Below are 27,800 nucleotides of genomic sequence, written 5' to 3'. Positions count from 1 at the left end.
CCGATGGAAAGTGCTTTCGTTACACGAACGTCGATACACCCCGCCTTCTCGTTCGTACGGTGCGGTGTCCTCTTCCCCATAGTACGAAGAAAATATTAAGGAGAGGGCGCGTGCACGGAGCGAGGAGCCCGGAGAAATCGCCAGAGTGAAATGCGACTCGTCCGACCCGGTGAATGCTGCTCCCGTACGCTCAGAGGCTACGGAACCCGGTGCCACTATTGAGGAATTAAAAAACGAGGGAGAGCACGGGAAAAAGAGAGAAAGAGGAAGAAGAGGGAAGGAGAAAAGTACAGAGAGGTGAAAGAGAGGACGACGAGAAGGGGAATAAGTCGAGTTCTGTTACGCGCTTCTCTTCTCTTCTGTAGTGGCAGGTCAGTTTTGTCTCGATTGCAGCGGTGCACGGTTCTATCTCTCCTCTCCGCGCTTATCGTGCCGTGCTTCTGTTTCTTTATTTTCTATTCCCTCGCGCCGTAACCCCAAGAGGCGAATGGTAGCCAGTAGTGTCTTCGACGTTCCTCCTCGCCTTGGCCCACGTGATATCATTTATTCAGCAGCGACGAATCGTGATATGTGAGCCTCCGAGAGTCGCGGGTAAATACGACGAGTTCAGTGTCCCACGTGGCGGAGTGCTAGTGTGGCGGGTGAGCATTCCTAGATGGTCCATTTCTGTAAATATTTTTATAACATCAATGACATTAACACCTGCGATTACGTTCTTTATTGCCAATTGTGCCAATTGGGACATTCGAAACGAGAAAAAATCTTTTGACACTGGGATGCCCGGTGAAGTTCACTGGACTCTGAATCAGCAGGGAGAATACCGGGCATTCTGTGTCAAAGTGGCTCGTGATGGATTGCCCTAGCGAATCTTAAACGACAAAAATGCACGATAAAAATGAGTCCATTGAGCGTCATCGTTCTCATGTGTCAATAATACACGGACGCAGGATTCCTCACAAAATCTTGGACTCAACGACAGTTGCAGTCCCATAGTTATTTTTGGAAATTTGCTCATGGTGCATGTGCACAGCTATTGAAACGTACTTTCGTCCTGTTTTCATCCGAGAGGAAAGTGATTCTCGAGCCGTCAGTCAATCGGCTCGTTCCAATTTTTCGAGTCGTGTATTTGCACAAAATTAAAAATGATCATTTAATCGCACCTTGTCTGACGGTCAAGTGGTGCCAAGGTGGAAAAAGAGTGCGAAGAAAAACGCGGGCCTCCATAGAAATATTTTCGCAGCGGAGTTCGCTGCGCTCTTCTTTTGTGATGCGCGATGTAGAAAAGTGCACACGCGATAATCGGGCGAAGCATCGCGACTCGTTCGTGACTGCACATCTGCTCGGCAGCGCAGCCCGACTTTCCCAGCTGGGCCGTGAATGAAGTCCACTTTACTGATGCGCGTGCGAAATTCTGTCCCACACCCCGGCTTGATATAATAATTGCATCGCACGAGAAACCCAGGGGCACACGAATCGCGTGTGTGACTTTATATGCACGTACGCAGCAGCCATAAGCGATTACTCGAATGCCTGGAATAAGTGCATTTAAATCAAAGATTAGTAATGCGAGATATAGTGCTTCGGGGGAGGGGAAAGATAAATTAAAAGTGAAAATGGCATTTTTTCATCGCAATCCGATTAGACCGGGGCGTTCCTTCGCGCCGGGAGAAAACGAGAGGCGAGCACTGGCGAAAAGAAAACGGGGAAAAAAAACGTTGGTCAATGCGATCGAAAGTTTACGCTCGTTTTTTTCTTGAAATCTTTTTAAAAAGCTGAGAAGCTGTTTTATTAAGAGGATTTTAAAAATGAAGCTTCGAGCAGGTAAAAAGTAGAGTGCAAAATGTTGAAGGGATTATTTAGAAAATCATCTCGTTTGAGGAATGACTAAGAACACATGTCGAGTGTAAATAATACGCTGGAAAAGTAGCTCCCGGCATTGGCATTCGTCAATCGAATATCGTGCAATAGAGAGAATAAATAAAGATGAGGGAAAGGAAAATAGTATGGAAGGTAGTTGAAGCAAGATGTAAGAAAACATAAACGCACGAGCACTGTACCTGCATGAACATATACGGTAGCGTTAACTCCCGAGAGGAAGAGAGAGAGCGCGAGAGGGAGGGAGGGCCGAGAGAGCAGAGTTTCTCTTTGCCGTATGCCCTGGCACTTGTTCCCCGCGGGGCACTTTTTCCGCGGAAGAAATTCTGTGAAATTCTGTCTCGGGGTCGCGAGAGAGCGAAGGAAGAAACGAGCCGAGCACGGAGGCGAGGCTTTCTGCCGTATATACACAACAACAACCTGAAGATCCTAAAGAAAAGAGGAGCGATGCGTGCGCAGTGCGCACCTTGTACCATAAAGTCAAAGTCGTTATTGTACTTCGGTACTCGCTCCTCTCTTTCCACCGTGCTTTCCACTCGTCCCGCGTACTGTCGGTTCGTCGGTTGATCCTTGAATCCGCGCTTGACTTGAGCGACTCGAGAGCGATGTGTTTACTTCTCGCGAAATATTATTCGGCGCAGATGCACCGAGATTCACACAGAGAGCGCTGCGACGCTTCCACCGCTTGTGGAGTGGGAGAAGCTATTCTTTCACTCGCGCGTAAATGTTCGTTCGCGTTCGGTCATGCACCGTTCTCCTGTCCCTTTTTTCGTCCACTCCACTTCTGCATAACATTCTCTTGCAATCACGCGGTTTTGCGGCCGCAAATCCTCGTAGTTCTTCAATGTGCGCACGTCGGAATCTCCCTCGATGAATAACCGTAGTTACTCAAATAAATATCCCCTTATCAAGTCGCCGCGGCAATAGCGCACTCTTCCTACTTTTAACCTTACCCACGTGTCGCTTCGTTCCAGCCGGTTCGAGATTCAACGCGTTCAATTTCCCCTTCGCTTTCTACCGTTTAATAAACTTTCCGCGGGGAAGATTTATTGATCGATCTTTCAAACTGACGAATAAGTTCCTGCTGTTTTTAACCCCCTCGACGCTCATTTTCCATCGACTCCGTCAAGCGGGCTCTTGCGTCATGCAATAAATTTCTTTTCATCTTATGTTTTCGAGCTAAAAGCACCCCATTGATTTCCGACTTTAATACGTTTAATGGTTTTCGCGTCGACACGAATTGGCACGATACACGCTTATATTTAGGCTTTGATGAAATTCTCACCGGGTCAGCGTGGAAAAATGATGTGTCGAATCTGTACAAATGGGAAGGTAAGAGATCTCCTGTATTGGGAGTATATCGGACCCGTTGCACGCACAGTGCCGTTATTTACAACGGTGCATTGGATAAGAGAGCGTCGAGCCAGTAAACCTCGAACGGCTCCCCTTCTCTCTCGCGTGTTTATAGCGCACACATTAGCCAATAACCTCAAAACTCTCCGCGAATTTGTTTTTTTCTCGAAAATTATAAAATTTTATACACAAAACGATTTTTCATGGTACTTTCCTCATCGAAGAGTTGCGAAATTCTAATATTTTCGTTGCGATGAAAGAATAACTTGAACAGATTTTTCACGAACAAAGTGGCGGAAAAGCATTGATAAGAACTATAATGAGGACGTAATTTCCATCTTATTTTATACAAAAATGTGAATTCCGATCCGTTCGTGATGGAATGATATTCCTGGTAGCAGCAGCAGCAGGGAGCGTAGCAAGGATACATCTGCAGCAAGGAAAATCACTGTTATATCGTGACGTATTAGCGATGCGCTGATAGCGATCGAGTCACGGACGGTTAGCTACGGAACTACGGTAGTATGGTCTGATCGCTTTGCGAAGAAGCGATCTTTTTGTTCTTATGTAACGATGGTGTACTACGCGAGAAAGCCAACGTCGTGGGTAATATTTATTTTCATCTAACTTCGATGGGGTATCACTGAATTAATCGGGAAACGAAAATTGCTTGAATAAAATCTGATCGATGCAGACGTGGGGTGCTTAGTGACGAAAGCACAAAAATGGCGAGAATAAGTACGAGAAAAAACGACATGTTTAATTTTCGATTTTCGAATTTCTTGGTGCTAACGCCTCGAGTTTTCGAAAGCGCAGGTTTTCATGTGAATTTTCGTGCCAAAGACACGATATTTCGATACGCCAAGTCCCGAAATCTTGAAATGATAAATTTTTTATTCGAAATTTAATTAAAAAATTTTAATTTCTATAATCAAATTGAAAAATGACTAATTTTGAAATCAGAGGAATCGAGATATTGCAGCGAATACAAAAACAGGAAAGGCACATTTGCGAATGCAGCGAAATAAAAGCGCACACGAGGAATAAACAGAGGTAGAAGGACTAGATAAAAAAGACTCGAGAAAACAGTGGGCGAGAAAATAAATAGAGCGCCGAAAGGAAAAATAAGTAGAGTTGTGCGTGTGAGAGGATATAAATGGATGATGAGGAAAAATGTAAGTGAATAGAATAACTGACGAGAAGATATGCAAAGGAAAAAGGAAATGCCGACGTTCGCTATATCGATGTTTTATTCATTCAAAAAAACTCGCTCTCGATTCATTCCCATTGTATATTCTGGTTTTCCAATTAATATAATCACTTTCCATATCAAATTTCGAAAATATAAATCTTATTACATTAGACGATCTATATTATCTGAATTTTCGATAAATACAGTATTTTCTAATAAACGCACATTCAAAAAAGAAATATTGGGTTAAACACATGATCCTGCTTAAGATGATGGATCAGTCGGTAATCACAACCGTGAGTGCGAGAGAGATAGCTGCAAATTTTGAAAAGGAAATGTTTCCATATCGTTCGTCTGATCGAAAAAATAAAAATGTCATCGGATTTTTGCGATCGTACTGCGTACGATGACATTTTTATTATTTTAATCGGACGAACGATGTCAAAGAGTTTCAATTTCAAAAATTCGCGGTGTGATTACCGACTGATCCATCATCTTAATACTCTGTCGAGAATAAATCTTCGAAATACCGATTATTTCATAATTTCATATTATCAATGAAAAATTTTCAAAATATCGACTGTTCTACAATTTGATTGTTCCGCATATCTGCATATTTTATATATTAATTATATTATTTCTATTATTATTAATATAATAATAATAATAATAAAAATGATCTGTTGGTCATAAAATATAAACCGTTGTTACTGTTACTACTAATATTAACATTTCCCAACATAATTAGGCTTGATAATACATTGTAATAAATTCACTTGGAAAATGATGAAATATTGAGCCCCCTTGAAAAATTTTTAAAGCTTGGAAGATAAGAGAGTCCGTAAAACCGTTTCCGAAGCTGAAGGATTAAGGGTGAATGATACAAAAGTCGAAATAATTAGAAATTGATCAAATTTGGTGATAATGTTCTTCACCATCAAGTGCGAAAACACAAATTTTTTCAAAATTTTCTTCTGCTTAGTTATCGAGTAATTACGCATTAAAGCAGATTTCTTATCCCCGGAATGTTGTATGGAAACGGTATGCTTATACACGTGAACTTTAGTGATCAATTACTCGATAACTGTACAGAAGAAAAATCTTAAAAAATTTGTATTGTCAAATTTGGCACTAAAGAATATGTTCACCAAATTTTATAAAATTCTGATCATTTTGAATTTTTTTGTTTTTAGCATGGTTTAACATGGCAACATTGTATCGCCTGTGCAATATATCCTTAAAGTAATGTTGGTTTTAGTAAATTTAAGGAGTTTCGGTACAGGCGATACAATGTTGCCATGCTAACCCATGCTAAAAAAATTCAAAAATTCAAAAAGTTCAGAATTTTATAAAATTTGGTGAACATATTCTTTAGTGCCAAATTTGACTATACAAATTTTTTAAGATTTTTCTTCTACACAGTTATCGAGTAATGGATCACTAAAGTTCACGTGTATAAGCATAGCGTTTCCATATATATACGTATACATTCCGGGCATAAGAAATCTGCTTTAATGCGTAATTACTCGATAACTAAGTAGAAAAAAATTTTGAAAAAATTTGTGTTTTCGCACTTGATGTTGAAGAACATTATCACCAAATTTGATCAATTTCTTAATATTTTGACTTTTGTACCGAAACTCCTTAAGGTGTAACGAATAAAACTCGAGGCGAGTCTCTATTACGAGAGCGATCAGCTCGAGCAACTTGTTGCGATCAATCCTCGTAGGTCGTGAAAAAATTGAATGAATAACGTTAAGATATTGGGAGCATGCGGTTTATCAATAGACATATCCTCGACGACGTGGCTATATTTACGATCTCATTGGAGACCAAGGACAGCGAGAAGGGGTTGCGGCGCCGGCGCGGTCATATTTCTACCTTTCCACCTCGTGTCCAAGGAAAACTTCAGGACTAAAAGAGCGGAGCTAGCCTGGAGGGATGAAATGTCACTGCGGGCCAGTCCGATCACGGTATTTGGCGAACGAAGAGGTCCCATTTCCGCGGACGCGTTTCACTAATAAATCACGTGTCTGTTTGTTAAATGTCATGAAGGAAGAAACTTTCGAGGTGGTCGAAAAAAATCAACCCGAAATTTTCATCATTACACAAAATACCGGATTTAATCTATTCCGATTTTTTTTTCTTTCTTTCTTTCTTTTTTTTTTCCTCAAATGAGCTTTCACTTGAACTTGAAATTTAATTGATCGAACGGAAGTTGATAGAGTACACAAGTTATGAAAGATTTTGTAATCGTCGAGACTTTCAATAGCACGTCAAAATCATTGCGGTCATATAATTTCGGGATAACTGGAGAGGAGAATTTCCTAACTGCTGCTAAAAATTGATAGAATCTCACGAATGAAATACAGGCATGTCAGCAAACCGCCGATGATACAACTGTGCGTGTAAGCAACGCTGTCGAAGGGCGCTAAACGCGCAGTGAACTTGAGCAGCTCCAAAAAATTTGGGTGATTTATCGAAAGTCGAAAAAATGCAGCTTTTATCGAGCTTCATGGCAAGGCACATTAAACGTGGTCCGTCATTGAAAAAAGGTACCGACAAATTCGCAGCAGTCACCGTCGAGCCAAAACTCGATTTACTCATTTTTTAATTGATAAAACCTTGAATTGTTTCATTTAAAAAGATGAATCGGTTGTCAATAGATTTTTCTTTGAATTGAAATTCAAAGTGTAAACACTTTGTAGTTACCTATAAAAAACTTGAATTTTTATTCTTCAGAGCACGAAGGAAAATTATGCCTCTCATAATTTGATCACAAAATACTTTATACTTTACGAATCCATTGTGACATTTTAGTTTTATCGTTGGGAAATACGAATTTTTGGATATTCGGTGCACACAGCACCGGATACTCGGGCGGGGTAAAATCAGTTGCGAATGAATCTAGCACCCAACACCTTAAATACATCATATTAACTTCCCTTCGGAAAGACAACTTTTGGAGTATGAAAAAGACTTTTATTTTGCGATAACTAAAGCACGCTTTCACACAGCGCCAACTCAACACGAAACGCTGGCTTCGTATTGATATTTGCTTGATGGAAGTAGGCAGTTAGAACCCCGACCTTACCGAACGGTGCAGTTTTATGGGGCCTGGAAAGCGCGTGTTGCGTGGAAGCAACATTCGCTCCGAGAGGGTTCAACTGAAGGCTTTTTTTACAACGCAGTCTGCGGAGATTCAATATACAATTATTTTCGTAGCAACAAAATGTGACTTTAGAGTAACCCAAGTATCGTCACCCAACCCTCAATTTCGTTGACTCAAATCGCAATCTGAACGTAAACATTTTGTGAAATTTAACCCGTAAACACGACACTGGTGCAAATTTCAAGTGTCTAGAACTTCAAAATTCCTTCAATTTCGCCATTTTTCTACAATAAAACTTGACTTTTCAATTTTTTAACGATTGTTATCGACTACTAAGGAATTGTTGCCCCTAAAAAGTCTCGTAAGGTAAATTTCAAACATTCATGGATGAAATAAAAAGTTTTGAAAGTGTCTACGGAGTCAATAAACATTTTGTCGTTGGTGTGGGGCCAAATGTTTTCGTTAAATTCAACAATTTTTCAAGTCTTTCAACCAAATTTATTTTTTCTCTGCGTGAGCTCGAAAAAATAAAAAATTGACATTCATGAGCCTGGCTCATGTTGATCCCACCGAACGGGTTCAAACATTCAGACTAATAGGTTGCCACTCACCAAAAATCCAAGCACGATCGACGAGTACGTAGAAGCGAAACGCAAGTGATAAAGTTTCTCGAAAAATTGGATCGCTAATGGGGTATGAACGTTCGTGGGACGATTCCGATCGATCACTCCGGTCTCGTGGATTTCGTGGGAACTGGCGGGCGACGTGTGCGAAGTCTTGATTTGTATCACTCGTTCGTGAAAGTTTAGAGGCATGTTCCGCGCATACGTATATTATCAGTACAACGATAGAACACGTCTGTTAGACATTCTGGAATTGTGCCAAGGCGAATCGCGGTGGCTCCCTTCAAGAGCAAAAAAGGATGAAACACGATCACGATGAGTAAAAATTCCTGGAAGAGACGCGTTACGTGGGGCAAAACGTCGAGCTTTTTCTACTTAGATCGCACAAATCTGTGGAATATTGATTTGTTGACGACAGAGAGGTCGTGGAGCAGAAAAAAATCCTCCCCTTGGCGTGTGAATAACGAAAAAAAATCGAGTAAAATGCTCGTGTTTAAGGTCATGCTCGCAACGACGAGGTCAAGAAGGATTGTTTCGTGCGCGACTTTCCACCGGTTCGTTACGCACAGGCATCGATCCTTAAACGACTTTGGTCAAATTCCAAAATAGCAGAGTCATCGAGTCATTTTGACGGGGTTTTTTATTAATTTCTCTTTAAGGCACTGCACAAAATCGCGTTGAGATGGAAATTTTATCGTTAAAATCCAATGTAAATACTCATTAGGAAAATAAAATAAGAAAATAATTCACTTGAATTTATGTTAATGTGACATTCTTTTATATTGAGTCTATCGAGTAAATTTATTCCATTTTATGAGCCCTTCCGTGATTCAGTCTTCCGAAAAACCTCGTGAAATGTCGGAGCTGTGAATGTTCGATACTGTGGGACGAACGACTTTATTTTATTGCCATTTTTTATTAGAGTTATTTGGCGGTCTCGATTTTCATTTCTCAGCACGAGACTTAGGAGCCATCCCTTAATTTCGTTGAATAAAAATCAACACAAAAAGATGAAAAATTAAATCCTCAAGTGGGAAAGCTCCAAGGCCAGGATTCGGTAGCATCATTCCTTCGCGAAGTTTCACAGCGACTCCGTTTCCGCCACGTGCATGAAATTGATGGATACACGGTAGTCGAGAAAATAGGGACACGCGATACAGGCTTGTACACACACATGCGAGCATCCCCGCACATGAGATTATACACGCGTGTATCTCCGCATAAATGGATATGGAAATGCACGTGTATTGTCAAGGTTGGGACCTTATTTATGTACTGCACCTACAATAAATTGGCTGATCGCGATCTCGTCATTTCGGGGAGGGTGAATGCAGCTGGAGATTAGGGGATCCTCACGAGCCAATTATCTCGCAAAATTTATCACGTTTCTCTTCAACATGAGCTTTGTCGTTGCTTTGTCGTTAAGGCAGTTCATGCACGAAACGATTTTCTTAAGAAAGTCTTGAAATTTACAGAGTTTCAATGGCTAGTCGAATGACACGTATCTCAAATTTAAAAGGGTTCGTCTTATTGAGATGTTTAAATACGAAGAAAAATAAACAGGCTCACAAGGGCTGCGTAAAAAATCGTTTATCTTTCCATATAACGAATGAGCGCTTCTCACGAAGTTTATGAGAAAAGTACGCAATAACAATGAAGTATAAACGAAGGTCTGGGAAAAAATTCGAGACGATTGTCTTACTAGTGATAAAGATATATTACGTTAAAAATTAAACGAAATTGGTAATGAGCACTCGCATAACTTCACATTTGCTTATTTCGGCATTTCGTTCCTTCTTGGCTTGGCCCATCGTTGTCACAGCCTTCTGTCTCTTCATTAATACTTTTTTCTTTATCCATTTCCCTTTGTGTTTTACCTTCGCGCTCACTAAAGCGATTTTTTACATAAAAAACTGTAGTATTTTAGCCAGGGACGAAAAAAATTTCGGGTTCGGTCAGTGGCTTGCTGTAATTTCACGCGCCAAAAGATAAGTTGAAAAAATGTATTTACGATTTCGAATTAATAACTCAGACACTAATTTAAAGTGATTATATCTTCAATCAGGGAGTAAAAATCGAGCCAATTCAGACCCCCCTGAAAAACGATCCTTCGGGCATGATCTATTTTAAGCAATTATCAAGCTCGGACCACATTCGCGAATGGCGCTTGTTACAAAATTTTTCTTCTGTCAGGAACAAAGCTGCAAATATTAGGCATTACGAACGTTATCGTATTATAAAACAACTGAAAATAACTTTTTTCGTATCTTTTTATCTTTTCAGGAAAACGCGAAGGCAACGGTGGGAACAGTTCCGCAGGTTCTTATTCGTCGGCTCCTTTGGGGGGGCCTTTGCGACCCCTCAACGATTCTAACGTCTACGGTGGCGCATCCGGTTGTGCAAACATGATATCAGACGATCCAGCCACCGACGAAGATTTCTCATTCGCGGTTAACCAAAAAAATCAGGTATTTTTTGAATCGATAATTATCAAAAATTTCCAATATATGACGACTCTTGAAAAAAAAAAAAAAAAAAAAAAAAAAAAATGCTTGAGCTACTATAAACTGAATTCGTCAACATTTTTTTTCCTTACCCATGCAGCAAATCTTTGGTCGAAAATGAATCTTCGAACAAAAATACTCCCCGTGGATTCGTGTATTTTTGAATAACTTTTTTTCGTAGTTCCTTGAACAAAATTGCGAGCCCCTGAAATGTCCACGGACGTGTCAGCATGGATTTTCACATAAAAAATAACTTGACTCGGTATGCTCCCCGTGTATGCTTTTCCAATTCGTTGCGTTACTCATCGTCATTATTATTAAGCATCGTGGTGGCTGAAAGTTGTCGCGGTAGAAACGGATGGGGTTTTGTGTTAGGCTTCTGCTACAAAACTACAAAGCCCAGCATTGTCGTTGCTCAGATACTAGTTTTTGCTGGCTTAAGGTGTAACCGCAAAGACTTTGTCGTCACTGTACACCGGTCCCATAAACCTGTACCGAGTCGTTCAAAAATAGTATACACGCGCACACGAATTATTGAATGAGCAAATGAACACAGCATGTTTTTCAAACCACTGAAAATCTCGAAAAATAATTGAACGAATTTAGCTTACTTTTGGTCGAAATATAATCACAATCATTTAATTCGTTGATTCGATCCGACGACTCGTGTGCTGCTTTCATTATTCGACTCTTCGAGTTCCTAGCATAAAAAACTTTATTCGCGCTCGTTACGAATGGTCAAGCGTAAAATATAAATATGAAAAGCGCTCAAAAGTTTTCGAAGGGTGAAATAGACGAGATGGAAATCTTGTTAGAAAGAATGTTCTTTCGTCCCGAAAAGGAGAGTTTCGTTCCTAAGTAAACCCAATGGGATTATACGAGAGGCGTTCTCGGGCATGAATTCCGAGTCTTTCACGTGTTCGAAGCTGCTGGTATATTGTCTCGCACTAGGAGCACCGCTCTTTGGTATTCACAAAACACGTCAACGCATACGTGACCAGGATTGTTCGCGTCTCGGAAGCGACGCGAGGCTCTATACGAACGCTGAGAAAAACAATTTTCAAAAATAAATGCTCGACGTGTAAGTCCGTCAGGGAAGTGGAATTCTCCGGGCTTTGGTCGCTCCGAGGAATATCTTTTTTCATAAAAAACTTTTATCGAGAAAATATCGTTCGCTTCCGCTCCGCGATCGAGTCCTCTTCTACTTTTTACTTCGACGTCGACGGAACCTTTTCATGGGAGTTGACGAAAGTAAACGACATTTTGAGGCGGTCGATGCTCGGAACGAACCTAAAACCGAGATTCGAAGAATAAAATTTAAGAATCGTTTTAAGAACGAAATTTATAATCGGTAGAATCGAAAACAGGCCAAAAATGGGGCTCAAAAACTCCGAGAATTTGTCTTCAGTCGCAAAACCGAAATTGAGGCCCAAAGTACCAAAATTCACGTTTTGACGTGGTCGCTCGATCGCCTTCAAGAAAACGAATATTCGATGTTGTTTAACTCCAGTGAGGGCGACCAAGTGCACCGTTACCAATGCGGCAGCTTATCGCACAATCGCACCATGCACCGTACAGAAAGCTATTGCTCTTACGATACGTGGCTTTACCGTATTTTCGTTTCACAATGTTTATTAGAGTACAAAAAATCACATCGGTACATTAAGGTCTACTCATACTCGTCGTTTTTTACAGTAATGCATTCCCGCGTATACGAATGAGCAGAATGAAAACTGTTCACCTGTCGAGCCTGCTGATCCTAACAAATTTATAAATTCACTGAAAAGAAGGATCGGTAAATTAAAAAAAAAGTTGAATTGTTTCAACCCAAAATTGTGATGGAGTTGCTTCGACTCACCAATTTCATTGATTTTGAAACAACGAATTTTTTATTTGCACTCACATTTTATTAATCCAACAAAATATTGATGAAATATGATTGCTTAATTTGTACTTTCCACCAGAACACGAATAATTTTCCCATATTTTCTTCTATATTTTCCTATATTTTTGGTGTTCATTTAGGTAAAAATACGACGGAAAAAATATTATGTTATCAATTGCAAAATTATTTTTCACTATGCCCGTGATGGTCATCACAGTTCATGGTATATCTCTGAAGCCATTTAAATCGAAGATAAGCCACCTGCATGGGGATTTGAAACCGATCTATTTACCTACCCACACCTTTCCAAGTACGCACGCTACTTTATTAAAACAATATTTATTTCATAACAGCTGCTCAGCCTTACATTTTTTACTTGAAGGTTGAAATGAATATAAAAAATTGGTAATATGATTGGTGTGGATTACGACTCGTGTCCTCGTGTTTAAAGATCTCTGTCTTTTGATATGAATTAACACAGGCCACTTTTGGTCCTGAAAGAAAAAAAAAAACAAATTCCCAAGGAAGAGCTTCTCACGTGGGCTGAGCTGCACGTGGCATGTTCGTGTGTGTCCAATGTTCGAAATTCACGTGTCTCAGCGTTTAATGGAAAGACACACACAACATTGTTTACACGAGCGTCCTCAGGGAGGGTAGATCACGAAATCAAAATAATCAGAATTTGATAAAATTCGGTGTTAACATTCTTTGGCATTGAGTATACAAATACAATTTTTTCAAATTTTTTTACCACATGGTTATCGAATAATTGAGCGTTAAATCCAAGTTCAATTACTCGAGATCTATGCAGTAGAAAAATCTAAAAAAATTTATATTATCTTATAAATTTTTAAAGAATAATTTACCAAATTTTATGAAATTCTTATAATTTTGAAATTCTTCATATTTTTAACATGGTTTAGCATGTCAACATTGTATCGTCGCGATCCACCCTCCTAAAATAGTGCACTTTTCTGTAAACCCTTTTCCCAATGTCACAGAAAAAAAAAAGTTTCATCATAGGTCGCGCATAAATCACATTGTCAAATTATCTCACTGTCATTTTTTTCACATTCGACAAATTCCCAACAAATGCCGGCCATTTGAATCGAGCAATCTCGAGTAAAGATGCATTCTGCCTTGACTCGCTCTGCCTACAAAATGTATCTTTTTAATACTCGGCGTCAAGACGCTGCCGCGCGTCCCTGGATTCACGGTCGGTGTTTTATTCCTCCTGGCAAAGTTTTTCAAACAACCACGCGAGCGAAGCCGCAGGTAAAAGCTAGTAGGTTTCATAAATTCCGAATTATTTTATCACTGAATACATCGAATGGAAAAAGTGCTGCTAACCGCCTTAAATTTCACCCAAAAATACACTCGAAATTAAATATCACTGCGCACACCGTGTAGCGCGAGTGATTTTCATTGTTTTTCAACGATTAAATCGGAGCAAGCAAAGCACGTGTTCGCTATCCCCGACACTCTCTCGAGTCCCTATTTTGGTACAATCTTCCACGTAGTTTCTAACCACTTTGTTCTTCAGAGGTTGCCTGGGTTTAATGTGGATATATTTGGGCGTGCGTGTATCCACCTGTAGTGTGCATGGGATCAACGTATCTACGCGTTTGGCCCGGTGAGATCAAACAACTTTCTAATTGATGAAATGCTTCGGGTTACATCCGTTTCTCCCGATACCGTTATTTCTTTGACCACCATCAGCAACAGTATCTACTTTTCATTCCGTCGTACCTTCACGTTATTTTTTCTTCAATTATCTCTCGGTAGCATTAAGGTGAATATTCGCTATACAAGATTACACGATGATATTTTTTGTAGGCAAAAACGAATATGCACTGGATAGATTTGCAAAATTTGGACGCTAATAGTTACCACGTAGTTTAGCAGCAAATTGATTACTGAATGTCGACTTTTTCTGACACTCGTCACTACGGCACAGGAAAGCCGTACACGAGTGAAAAGTTGTTGAATTTTTTCACTTTATGTCCAAGATTTGGCAAAAAAAATCGATCGTATTTCGTGGATATTCAAGCATACACACGTATTTTAGTTTTTGAACCTTAACGTTGAAAATCGGCTGAAATACGCAAAAATATCTGGTGAGAAATCATTCGGGTTACACGACGAATGGATTGGTGACGTTTGGCAACGCTGCATTCGATATGTGTTCAACGTCAGTTGGTCCTTTTGGTCATGTTTTGTCGTTCGTTTGCGTCGCCACGTTCGTTATGTCAATTTTTACAAAACGACCATTTTTATCCCGGTAAACTTTTGAATCGTTCATTGTTTCATTTTCCTCCACTGCAATACTACTTTGGATAGTAAACTCACTTCATAAGCTATAAAATTTGTGAAGAAAACTGACAGCGTGACATCGACCAGTCGAAATGAACTCTTCGAACGTTTTTTTTCTCATGAAAATTGTATAAAAATGTTGGCTCTCTAGCGATTATATTTATGAAATAATAAAATTGTTATTTTAAAGTAAGTTTCGTCTTTTGGAGTTTTCGAAAAATATTGTTGGTGCTAAGATCACGTAGCTGTCACCCATCTACCTTAATATGATGAAAAATGTTATTATCGTGACCATCAGCGAAAATAACATTGCGTCGTAATTATCACTAATTCAGGCTCCATATTTCCTCGACTATTAATGCCATTATCTCGTATATACCACATTGAAAATATAATATCCTTAATCGGATTAAATTAGTGAAGTAAAAAAACCTTTCAAAGGCAGAAGGCGATAAAAGGCCTTCTGGTTTCACGAAAACTATTATTTATTATTTAAGCCTCTGTGTGCTGGGTCGTGGGATATTTTTGGCGCCCCTAAAGCGATGGCTTCGGCCAAACGTAGAATCAGCACGGGCTTGATAAACAAATCTGCATAGAAAAACTTTAATCATCTAATTGAAAGTTTCAGAGGGTGAAAATCGCAGTTGTTGACTTCGAAAACGGGGATTTTTCGCTGACCACGGTCCCTTTGCTTTAGAATTGACGCAAGGTGAAATTTCGTCTCGTCGGGTTTGTTTGATGATAAAAAGTGCAGATTTGAAATCGTCCATCGAAGCTCGCAACAGCGCAGAAAGAAGACCAGAACGAAAGTTTTCTGGATTTTCATACCTCCTTAAAGTGCACGATCTCAGCAGCTGAAGTGCGAGTCCGTTTTTGTTTTTTATCCTCGAAAATAGGAAGCCTCATCATCACCTTTCGTTTCAGCAAATTCTAACGAGGGCGAGTCGCACTCGGAGTGGATAAAAAATACGAAATTACTGCCCCACCAGCTCAGAGCTAGCTCAATCGCGTCTCAATCTTCGATCTTGGGGTCAGGTTAATGACGCTCAAGATATGACGTCACCAAAGACGCCTGGAACCGTAGCACGCGATGTTGCGTGCCGGTTCGACCAACTAAATTTCCTCTACACCGTGTCGACGAATACGAATAAAGAGAGCGAGCCAAATAACTTCTTAAAAATTCATCGGATTCTTCTACGATGATTATGTGCGCTGGCAAATGTCCGGGTTTGAAAATTTGTACACCCGAGACCCTTCGGCGCTTTCTTATGTTGCTGCACTTATTCGAGCCAGTTTATCCTGTGGGTACATAGACGGCTCGTGTGCCCAATCCCAGTGCTGTGAAACTCATTGTTTCGGTGTAAACAAACCATCGAATGTAATCAAGAAAAACATGCTCGTTGTCCAGTCACGCTTATTTTCGTCTCGACCTAGTTTTATCACTGCGAAGCGACCATTTTTATTGACGCTTTCGAGATGAAGAAAGTGCTTGTACTGTCGAAATAGAATTTTTTGGATTTGATTTTCTCACCGAGGTCAAAGTTTACACGCTCGTGTGGCCAGCAGACGCGGGTGGAGTGCGCTTTGAGTCGCTCACGAGATCTCATGCACACTGGTGAGGAAAGTTCGAGAAGTCGAAGATTTGCCAATTGGCGTTTAAGGGGTCTACCCTGATTAGAATTTTCCGAAAGTCGATCTTTTTTATTGCATTTTTTGAAAGTATACAAATTCAAAAGTATCGCACTAAAATTTGATTAAGATCTGAGCAGTCCAAGTGTACTTTTGAGCGACCAAAAGTTTTACCAAATGTTCTTTACAAATTTTGAAATTTAGAGCGCAGCTATTTCTTTTTTTGCAAAAAAACGACGAAAAAAACGTGATTTTTCGTAGTTTTTGAAAAAATGGCCGCCGTTTTGTCATTTTTGAAAAAATAAATAATCGTGTGATACGCGCTATGGCCACTTACCTATTTAATCTGAAACCACTTTTATTTTTTTTTCTCCGATCATCCACTCCAGAGATTTTATCAACAGTGCACACCCATCTTTTTTTTGGACCTGTCTTCTCCCCCATTTTTCTGTCCGGAAACTGAGTAAAATGGAAATAAAAAAAATTTCTTGTGTATTCTAAGAGTGTATTTTTCAGGCCTGACACTTTTATATCCATATTTATAATTTATACCGGTCAAATAAATTCGTGAAAATAGTATTTTTTCGGCAGTCTAATTAGGGCAGATAATGAGAAACTTGATGAAATTTTCGTATTTTCTAATTACAGAGAGACGCGGAAGCTTTTCGGGGCACACTTTATCTCGGTGTGACAGTGACAATAGCCTGGATCGTCGGTGCTGCAGGATTATCGTTCGCGTGGCTACTTTTGGTACTCGGTATTGCCGCTACAATAGTAAAAGCAAGATTTGCAAGGCTGCTGCAGGCATCGGTTCAACATGAATTGGCGAGATTACGAAGGAGGAGAGCCCTCTACATGGACGAGACGGCCGAATGGCTCAGCCTATTGGTCAACAGATGGTAACGGATTTCACGTGTGTTCTGCAAAATCCACACGATTTTTATTATCTTCATTTCCTCATTCATAATTCATTTTTTTTCTTAATTTTTCTCAATTTTTCAATGGAAATTACCACCGAATATGATTTTTACGTAGGTTTTTTCAATTGTTACCGACACTGTTTCATCCTTCTGATAAAACGCGACGTTGAGTGGCAAAAACTTTGAACGGTTGAAATTCGGGTAAAAAGTGTGCGCCTCCGAATAGAGAATTATAAAAGAGAGCTCGCTCCAAGACTTTTTACCGGAGTAATTGATTCTTCTAAGCCAGTCATCAAAGCTGGAATAGCAACGAGGTATTTACTACATTGAAAGCGATCAATCGAGCCACGTGACGTAATGTGTTCGGTCCAGCATCCATAAACAGACCACATTCCAATCCAAGCCTATATGTATCAACCTTTCACGTGTGCTTTTACACAAATGTAGTCAGAATCATAGAAAATATACGAGGCGTTCCAGTCGAGTTGGTTTCGCTTTCATTCAATTGAAATTCAAAGAAATTTATATTCAAATGAATTACAAATTTTATAAAATGCTTGAAAAGTGCTTCGAAATTATTCTCGTCGTATACGACATTAAAAATGTTTCCTTCAGATTCGACAGTCCAAGTGAACGAACGAATTGAAACTTTGAAAAAATATGTGGCAGAAAATATTTCAAGAGTCGAAAAAAAATCGTCCGAAGAGAAATTTACCTTCAGAAACTCCTGTTATGTCGTTCGAACCAGTTAATATGAAATATCTCAAGCAACATAGTTAAATGAAAAAAGGAAACAGATCCACGTACATGCAATACGTACACACCGTAAATTCGTACGCCACAGATCGGCTGGAGCCCGCGTGGGCCGGAACTTTTCATCCAAACGTGAACCAGATAACGAGAGGCATCGAGAGTCCTGTGTCCGACAATAGGAAGAGACTTAAATATAATAACAATAAAAGAAGGATATCGCGTGAAAGTCCTCTAGGTACATAAATACGTAAGTCTGACTGGATAAAACGAGACGAGATAGAGAGTAGGCGTTTCAGTGACATGATGCATGTACAGGGCTTTCTGGGCTCGATTCCGCTCTGGATGAATTTTCGTAGATTTATCGGGCTAGCGAAGAACGATTAATTTTTATTGAAGACGAAGGATTCTGGTACGGCAAATGAGGCAAATAAATCTTGGTCAATGTCATTTTTGGGAAGTCAACAGAAAGTGCAGACTGCGATTTCATCGTCCGGCAATTGGCTCGGAATTGGGCTCGAAAAGTGGCTGAAATAAATCGATTCGCGATGTTGATCGATCCGCCCCGGTGGCTTTTTTCGAAGCGGATCCGAGACTCAACGTCCCGGCTTTTGTGTCACTGACATACAAGACCGGCACGTTTTAGATATAAATAGATAAGCAACTCGTGCAGGCTTGGTGCGACGGGGCTGTTGGAGAATGACGAACACGTGAATGACAATCACGTTTTTATTTTACCAGTGACCATAAGGCACTTTCGACCAGGGAGATAAGCGAAATTCGTCACAGAAATCTTTTATTCTCGTTTTATTTTTAGCCTCGCAAGCAGCCCTTGGAATGTTTCTAACAATAGTTGAGTGTGTACAATATGCCATGGAGACGAAGCTTGTACTATTCGTATATTGAAATAACTCGGAGGGAGGATTCGCGTTAAAATTCAATGCTCCACTTTGCGTCGTCCATCTACATTTTTAATCAACATCCGGTGCTCCTTCCAGTGTCCGAGTATTTTCGATCTGTGTAATTACTTCACTTGGGATAAAACTTTATTGATCAAAGCGTTCAGGCAAATGACCGGGATATAAAAAGCGACGATGACTGCTCATCGTTCGAGATAACGATTTGTATCGTCATGTTGTTTTTTTACTTTGTACTCACGTTCTATTTAGCAATTATCGTCATCAATTAGAACTATCTTTATAACACGATACTTAATGTCACGAAGACGACGAGATTTCAAGCTCGGATGTTTCTCAAACGCTACTGCGGTAGCTCAAGGAGCCGTTGGAGGGATCCTCCTCGTCCCATATAAAAATCCAGTGCTTTGCCTTTAGGGATATCAACTGTTTTACTACGTTTTCTTACCAGGGGTTGCATTATTTCAATGCAAGATCTTCAAATATTCTATAATTGTGGGAAATTCTAAAATCATTTTTATTTTTTTCTCCGATCGTCCATTCCAGAGATTTTATCATCAGCGCACACCCATTTCTTTCGGGTCTGTATTCTCCCCCATTTTTCTGTACGAAAAATGAGTAAAATAAGTATAAAAAAAGAAATTTAACGTATTTTAAGAGTGTATTTTTTAAGCTTAATGCTTTACATCCATATTTATAATTTATATCGGTTAAAAAAATTCGTGAAAATGGTCTTTTTTTGCGCGTCTAGTAAGGGTAGATTCCTTAAATTATAAGAAAGCGTGCCCCTTGCAATTTATTTAGTTTGGATGCAAATATTCTTCAGTATCGTCGAATAAGTGAATCATTTTTTTTTTTTCAATTAATTATACTTCGATCATGCGAATACAGGGACATGAAAATTAACGGTATAGGTTGATAGCTGATGAAGGAAAATTGAAGAGAAAAATAAATATTTTATTAGGAGTTGGGGTGTCGGTTGAACAGTAATTTACGACAACGTGACAGCGCACGCCACATTAGTATCGAAAGGCGAGTGTAATTATCGGTTTTTTTTTTCTTGCAGGTGGAGGTTTAGTGCCGCCGGTATATTTTCTCTCGCAAAGGAACGACTCGAGCCGATTCTGAATGAGGCTAAGCCTGGAATATTAGGTAAGATCGAAGACAGTTTGGTTTATTAATCGCGTCACCGAAAATTCGAGCATGACGTAAAATAAGACTTCTGGCTCGTTGCTCCCACCGTGTATGTCGATTTCGAATTTGATCAGAAAATGATTAAAGTTTTAAGGTAGTTCATACACGAAACGATTTTATTAAGAAAATCTTGAAATTTACACAGATTTTTAATGTGCAGTCGACTGACAGGCATATCAAATTTTAAAGGGTTCGTCTTATTGGTTGTCGAGATAAACCTGCTCAAATATGAAGAAAAATACACCGAGTTATAGAGACTATGCGTAAAAAATCGTTTATCTTTCCATATAACGAATAAAAACTTCTTACGACTACATCTTCTGTACGAAAAACGTACAGAAATAAAAATGAAGTGTACAAGAAGTTGTGGAAAAATTTCGAGACGATTGACTTACCAGTAATAAAGATATTACGTTAAAGGTTAAACAGAATTGGTAATGAGCACTCGTGTATTACACTCACATTTGCTTATCTCAGCTCTTTGTTCCTTCTTGGCTTGGGCCATTCTTGCCATAGCCTTTCTTTTTATTAATACTTTTTTCTTGATCCATTTCCCCTTGTGTTTTCCCTTCGCGGTCTCCAAAGCGATTTTTTATATAAAAAAAACTGTAGTATTTTAGCCGGGGACGAATGAAATTTTGGGTTCGGTCAGTGGTGGATCTCCGATTAATTAATGGCTTGTAATTTCATCAGCCAAAAGATAAGTCGAAAAAATGATTTTACAATTTCGAATTAATAACTGCGACATTAATTTAAAGTGATAATATCCTTAATTAGGGAGTAAAAATCGATCGAATTTAGAACCCCCGGAAAGGTAATGCATTTTCTTGAAATCACTCATTTCTTCACTCATATTTATCGAATTGATGGATTTTTTGGAAAAAATGTAATGCTGATTGTAAACGTTTCGCCCACCAGGTCCTTTGGAACTGCGAGAATTGACGCTCGGTGAACAAACTCCTTGCATCACCCGAGTAAGGACTCTCGATTATTGCAGCGATGAAGACGCCCACCCAACTCGACCTGGAATTTCTCGACTCTCAATCGAGGCCGACCTACGACTCGATTGCGAACAATTTCGAATGCTCATCACCACGAGATTATTCGGCAAAGGGTAATACGCGTTTCTGGCTCCTTAACAAACTCACTTTTTTTTTATTGCAAAAGCCCAAAGAAAAAATTCATTCCAAACATGCTGAGCAACGTTTTTTTTTTTTTTTTTTTTTTTTCAATTCATTTTTTGATCGTCCCCGTGCACTTCAGGGTTGGCATGGACGTAGACCTAGCCGTGGAGAAGCTCTCGGTGTCAGGAACGATACTCGGCACCCTGACGATGGACTCTTCCGCCCCCTTTCCTCACATGACGCATCTCAGCATCAGCTTTGTCGAGAAACCGGATGTTTGGTTCAGCGTTAAGGTTCTTCGTGCTGTCCAAATGATGGAAGTTCCACTAGTCAAGACTTGGATACACGCCGTCGTGTCCGACGCTCTTGCCAGTTGGCTCGTCGACCCTGGCCACCTGGAACTCGATCTCCGAGCTCAGGAACGCCCGGGACCGAGTCTGGACTCCATGGGAGCTTCGGTAGCACCTCAGGGCGTTCTGACCATGACACTCAGCCAGAACGGCACGAGTGTTCCTGGTAAAAATGCGTCTTTATCAACGCCAAATTTCCGATTCAATTGCACCTGCTTCTTTGGATTTTTATGCACTTTTGTTAAATGGGATTTTGCTGTGAAATTCCACTGTTCGAACGACTTCGATTTCGACGAAACAATTGACGGCTCCAAAGTTTTTTGGCTCAAGTATATTTTCTGATTCTCAGCTATTTCCGGCGAAGAGGAGCGATGGCTTGTGGTGACGATCGGAGATCAAAAACGGGTCACGGCTCCTCTGAGTCAATCGTTGATGGAGGATGTTTCATTCCTCGTCGGACCTCTCGAGCACGAACGAGTCGTTATAAAGCTCAAAGAAAAGCGTCTCGTTAGTACAATTACAGTTGCGCAGTTCGAGCTCGTGTTGGGCGCTTACAACTGGGAAAATTCACAAACGTTCGTCACAGTTTTTTGCCTAAACTAAATAAATCAACGAATTCTCGTCGCTAATAACAAAGCGTCGTTACGATGTTTTTTTTTTTCATTTGCTTAACAATATTGTTCTCGTTCGAACAGTGTTGAGGCGGTGCTACAGCAGAAAAAACCTTCCCGGAGCAGCGCAAATATTCCGAACATAAATGCCAAATTGGAATTCACTGCACTGCCTGCGATCGAGCCCGATTTACCTCAGCCGGAAGTCACGGAAGACTTGCTCCAACCTGCGGGTGAACAAATTTTTTTGTCGAACTTAAAACGAAGAAAAAAATAACCGCTCGAGTTGAAAATTAACGAGTTTTGCGAGTCACCGTGCCGTTTTTGAAACTTCGTTTTCCTATTTTGTACGAATTTACCAAAGAATGCGATCACGATAAAGCAATTTCGAAATTTCAGTGAGCCGTAAGAATTATGCCCGATGTCGAGCAGGTAAAAATCTCCATACGAGAACGCAATTCTTTGTGTCAGCGTGCATCGTTAGCATGTGGTTCTTCATTGTCACGTTTTTCCAGTGCTTACAGAGTGTTCGATATGCACGCGAAAAAACTCTATTTTGACGAGAGTTTTATCAATTGCTGCTTCACCAAAAATGTATTGTGTGTTCTTGTAGTATCATTACGAATGCTCGGGACATTGAAACGCCCAAAATTAATTATTCAAACTGTTTAGAACGGTTGCGATTGGAGTACTCGATCTGGGACGATCAACGTTGTTGAATATCATTGAAAGATTTGCGTAGCACAAAGTTTTTTCTCAAAAAGGTTTTTATACTCTTTTCCAGGTGTTCTCGTAGTCTATATACACTCAGCGAGGGATCTCAACAGCGAATCATCCCAGTGCAATCCGTACTGCTTATTGTTCAATAACCGTAAAAAGGTTCGTTTTTCCCTGAACAAAACTTTCTTCCTCTTTTGTCGTGGACGCCTTTCAATGAATACGTCGAATCGGTCGATTGCAGGTGAAAACGACCCATTACGTCCGGGGCACAACGTCACCCCGGTGGGAATCGAGAGCCCAATTTCTAGTGCAGGATTATACTCAAGTTAATTTAAGTTTCGTTATCTATTCATGGAACGTTTCGAAAATGGCTGACACAGATATGTTGGGTCTCGGAATGATGTCACTATCGCAGGTTAATAATAATATAATTTAAAACAATGCCAACGAGTGTCGTACAAAAAAAAATCGTATGGTGAAGAATTTCGTTTTTTTCAGGACACACGATGGGTAGTGAGGAAAGACTTGGCCCTCAGTGGATCGAACGGCGGATCCACTATGACCGTATCGGTGTTATTTTATCCAGTTCGGAGTGTGCAGCAAGTAATACCGAGTCGTCGAAGCAGCATCGCTCCAATGACCGATGCTGATGAACCGAAAGGAAAAAGAAACAGTCTTCCTTGGATGCAGCAAGCGGTTCGGTTTCTTTGAGTTAATTAACGCCTCACATACGTCCAGAAGTGCCCAATGCGCGCTAAAAGAAAAACTGTTTTTAGAAGAGATAACAATAGAAATTAATAAATATCATTTTTAAACATGGTTTATTAGTATTTAAACTTCGTAAAAAAATTGTCTGCATTATTTCTTCTGGAAATGTTGATAGATTTGCAAAACGTGAAAGAATTCTTGTAAAATAAAGTTGGAGTTATAGTCTGTCGAGCCGGATTTTTGAAATTCGACAAATTTAACAATTTATGGCAGTTTAAAAAAAGTGTGCATTTTGTCTAATAAAATTTATAAATTTTTTTAATCACAATATCAAAAATCCGACTCGACAAACTATAGAGAAAATAATTTCGAGTATTCAAAAAAAGAAAGCATCAAAAAATATTAGAAAACCGTGACAGAAAGTTTAAAGTTTCAACTGCGCACCAGGCCCTCTCGTTGGGCAGTCACGTTTTTTACAATAACTCTCGATCTATGGGGAATTTTTACAATCGACTTTCACAGAAATACGTCTAAAACTGTAGAGAATAATAATCTGTAAAAAAAATCGATTTTTTGAAAATTCTGGACGTATGTAAGGCCTTAATACTCCGTTTCCAATAAAATGTTCTTACAGAGTTCGGCTTCGGTGGTTAAAAGTTGAAAACAATTAAAACATAAGTTGTAACGACGTTGAGAAAAAACGTGAACAGAAATACGAAGAAAAGTGTGTGAGCTAAAAATCGCTCAACATTGTAACTCTAAATGTGTCTGTCCAATTAATATTTTTCATATTTTGTTCTAACTCGAATGTCTTTGCAGAAATTACTTTTGACGCATCGCGACAACGATCCGGCGTCCTCGGACATCTCGAGTCTCCTGTCGACCGGAAGTGGATTGATGGAAGTAACGCTGCTGAGAGCCAAAGATCTCGTTGCAAAAGATCTCAATGGATTCAGCGACCCTTTTTGCGAGCTGAAGCTGAATAATGAAACAAAGTACAAGAGTAGCATAAAGAAAAAAACGCTGAACCCTTGCTGGGACGAGAGTTCGATAATGGGGTTGCCAAGGGCCGGAGAAACGTTGGACGTCGTAAGGAAAAGTTTTCTTCTCTCAATAAGATGATTTTTTGAAAAACAAATTGACGCTTGCGAAAAACTTTTTTCGTTTGAAAATTATTGGAACAATGTTTATCATTGATCAGGTGCTGTGGGACCATGACACTTTCGGGATGAAAGATTATCTTGGAAAAGTGTCCTTGAATTTGGAGGATATTAGAAAAGTTTCGTGCGCCGATCAGTCTCATTGGTTCACGTTGAGGGGAACCAAATCGGGATCTGTCGAGCTTAAAGTCAAAATACTTTCTGAAGAATGTGAGGTGACGTATCCAACAGCGTTTACATCGATCATAACGTTCCCTCAGAATGAACCATTTACCGAAAGTGCAGCAAAAGCTGCGATCGATTGCCGATCTCACCTCTGTCGTTGCATATTTTTCCAGACTCAAAGCACGTACGCCGCAAGCAACGTGAGTGAAACATCTTCACGCCCAGTTGTTGAGCCCGAAATAACTGCAGGTGTGATCCGAAGACCATCGATGGAAAAATCGAAAATGAGACTGCATCTCGAGCCTGTTGTTCCTCCACCTCCACCACCGCGAACTGTAACATTACTCAAACCAACGACGATCAACAGTACTGGTAAAGAAATGATGGAGAAATATTAATTCATGTGTTGAGATAAAATGAAATTCGTATAAACTAAAAATATTTGTATTTATATTCGACTCGAAAATTATGATTTTTATACGAGAAATATGCAAGTTATGCCATCGAATTATTTACAGTTTCCGACAAAATAAGCACAACGAGCAAAGAATCTAACGAGACGAACGGCAATACGAACAACTGGATAGCGCGAGAAATAACGGAATCGATCGTCGATCCTTCGGACGAGACGGACACGTGTAAGCTAACGGAACGAAGATCCTCTCATCACAGTTTAACTCCAAGTCCTGATCAGAGCTTTGGCAAGAAATTGCCACAATATAACAGTTTTCGTGTCATGAAACAGAAGGTATATCGATTTCTAGCAAATTTTAAGGTCGTAAGAGAAAATAAAGCTGAGGCTAAAATAAAAATGATTATTGAACTTCTAATAAATCTTGGGTCATTGTGAGAATTTGAACGAACATTGTTCAAGTTTTACAATTCAAGCTTCCATTTTTAGTTACGTTCTCAAATTGTTTTTTTTTAGGTGAAAAGAGGATTGAAACTTCGAAGATTTCGTTCAGAAGTGAACATCGAGGACAAAAGTGATGCGACCAAGGCCGTTACGTTGAGTTTAGAGCCTCGAGGTGGTGGTGAAGCCGACGCTACGGAGCTTCTCCAAGGAGCTGGTCTCTCCCACGCCGTTTCACAGCCCGATATGCTCGGGAGGATAAGACAACCGAGTCCACGTATCAGGTTACGACCGAACGGTAAGATCACTTGTGCATCGGATGTAAAGAATCACAACGAGAAACTTTCATCTCGATTTTTTTATTTTAGTTTTGGGTTTAAATTAAACCATTTTTTTTTTATAGAATTATCGGTGAACGGGACTAGAGAAAAATATTCTGGAGTCGAAGGAAAAGTCCTTCAAGCTCAAGGACTTCACGTTGCTCACATCGCTCAACTGTACTGCCGAGTTAAAATTTTAACGTGAGACACTTATCGTGTTTATAAGACTAAAAAATTCCAAAATTTAATAGCTCTCCGTAAACCTATAATCGAATTGAAATTTGCAGTTGCACTAGTCCTGACAAAATAATATCTTCGGTAAACGGTGGCAAAACGATAGCAAAATCTCGTCTTTTACCAGCGATGCCAAACCCCCAGTTCAGCATAGATTTTCATCTCGAGAGCGACAGTGTGCCCAGACAAGCCTTGCTTATGTTTGAGATAAGAAGTGCGAGCAAAGAATTACTAGCCAGTCGACGTATAACTCTTCACGAGCTTTTGGGTAAGCCAGAACGTGCATGAGAAATTTTTGCTCAATTACGTCAGGTGACGATACTAAAAAAATAATCCTCGTTTCAGGAGCAACGCCACCTTCGAACGACGTTCACACGTGGTTAGCTCTCAACAACGGGGCTTCACTCGAGATTCAAATAGCTCATGGGAAAGAACTCAAGAGCAAGTCATCGAAAAAGTTATTTAGATCTTGGTCGGTTCACAGAATTGGAAAAATATGAGAAAGATTTTGTGTCAGGAAGACCTGACCTCGAGTACAATCATCGGATTAATTATAGATTTCAAATATAAAGAAAACACATTATAACGTTTGTTTCTTGTCATGCTGTAATGCACTGCAGAAGCTGTATTTAGTTTTTTTTTGGAGTACGAATGAAAAAGAAAATTTAATGTTATATAACTCAATGTATAACTTCATTGAATATTTTGTCGAAAAAAAAATTTCACATAAAGTATGATGACATTTGAAATCAAATTTCAACTTCACTGCGACCAAAATTCAATCAAAATCAATGTATTTTTTTATATTGTCAAAGAAACGTGGTAATTTAATATGTTCAGCAATTTTTGGTACAAATGTTGAATGGTAAACTTAAATAGCTATTCGCAAGAGCTTTCCCACCGCAAAGTGTACTCCAAAGTTTAAATTTATATGGTACGAACGGTTGGAAAAAAAAATCTCAAAATATTCTAATGCTGTATATATTTGTAGTAAATTGTATGAATTTGTATTATAAATTTCGTGGTCCCTGATGCATTTAATACACCTCTTTGTCAAGTGGCAAATTTAATCCACGAAATGCTTCAGAATATTTATTTTTGTCTATAGTCTCATGATGCGTGTATTTGTCAGACCAATCTGACGTTGATGAATCTGATGAAAAAAAATAAACGTTAAGTCTATTGATGAGAATGAGAAAAAAATCGAAATATATAAAAGAATTTATAAATTAAAATATTTGCTATCGGTATTTTTCATTAACTAGAATATTTTGATTTGAAAAAAAAA

At 39.5% G+C, this 27,800-nt stretch overlaps 1 protein-coding gene and 1 long non-coding RNA gene across 6 annotated transcripts; one reads left to right on the top strand and one right to left on the bottom strand.

The window, feature by feature from the left end:
- Nucleotides 1-111: 111 nt before the first annotated feature.
- LOC122413769 (uncharacterized) lies at nt 112-27,586 on the top strand. Of its 5 annotated transcripts, XM_043424356.1 has the most exons (21): nt 6,476-6,490; nt 6,793-6,975; nt 10,439-10,623; nt 17,135-17,385; nt 20,140-20,225; nt 21,186-21,381; nt 21,531-21,907; nt 22,091-22,316; nt 22,437-22,585; nt 22,752-22,784; nt 23,137-23,231; nt 23,314-23,487; nt 23,571-23,768; nt 24,600-24,869; nt 24,982-25,155; nt 25,279-25,477; nt 25,624-25,853; nt 26,034-26,256; nt 26,362-26,479; nt 26,566-26,780; nt 26,858-27,586. In XM_043424356.1, the coding sequence occupies exons 2-21, from the start codon at nt 6,915-6,917 to the stop codon at nt 27,010-27,012; spliced, it is 3,615 nt and encodes a 1,204-aa protein (XP_043280291.1). In that variant the 5' UTR covers nt 6,476-6,490; nt 6,793-6,914; the 3' UTR covers nt 27,013-27,586. The 5 variants fall into 5 exon arrangements, with proteins under 5 accessions (XP_043280294.1, XP_043280293.1, XP_043280290.1 ...); XM_043424359.1 differs by lacking the exons at nt 6,476-6,490; nt 6,793-6,975 and adding an exon at nt 112-371; XM_043424358.1 differs by lacking the exons at nt 6,476-6,490; nt 6,793-6,975 and adding an exon at nt 112-641.
- On the bottom strand, nt 23,484-25,392 carry LOC122413782 (uncharacterized). The gene is made up of 3 exons (XR_006261616.1): nt 25,255-25,392; nt 24,607-24,758; nt 23,484-23,826 (listed from the first exon to the last, which is right to left on the bottom strand). It is a non-coding gene; the product is annotated as an uncharacterized lncRNA (long non-coding RNA).
- Nucleotides 27,587-27,800: the final 214 nt, after the last annotated feature.

The sequence above is a fragment of the Venturia canescens genome, chromosome 7 (genome assembly GCF_019457755.1).
Source record: "Venturia canescens isolate UGA chromosome 7, ASM1945775v1, whole genome shotgun sequence".
In the NCBI taxonomy this organism is placed as follows: Eukaryota; Metazoa; Arthropoda; class Insecta; order Hymenoptera; family Ichneumonidae; genus Venturia; species Venturia canescens.
Note: the sequence above shows the minus strand (reverse complement) of the source record. Positions and strands in the feature narration are given on the sequence as shown.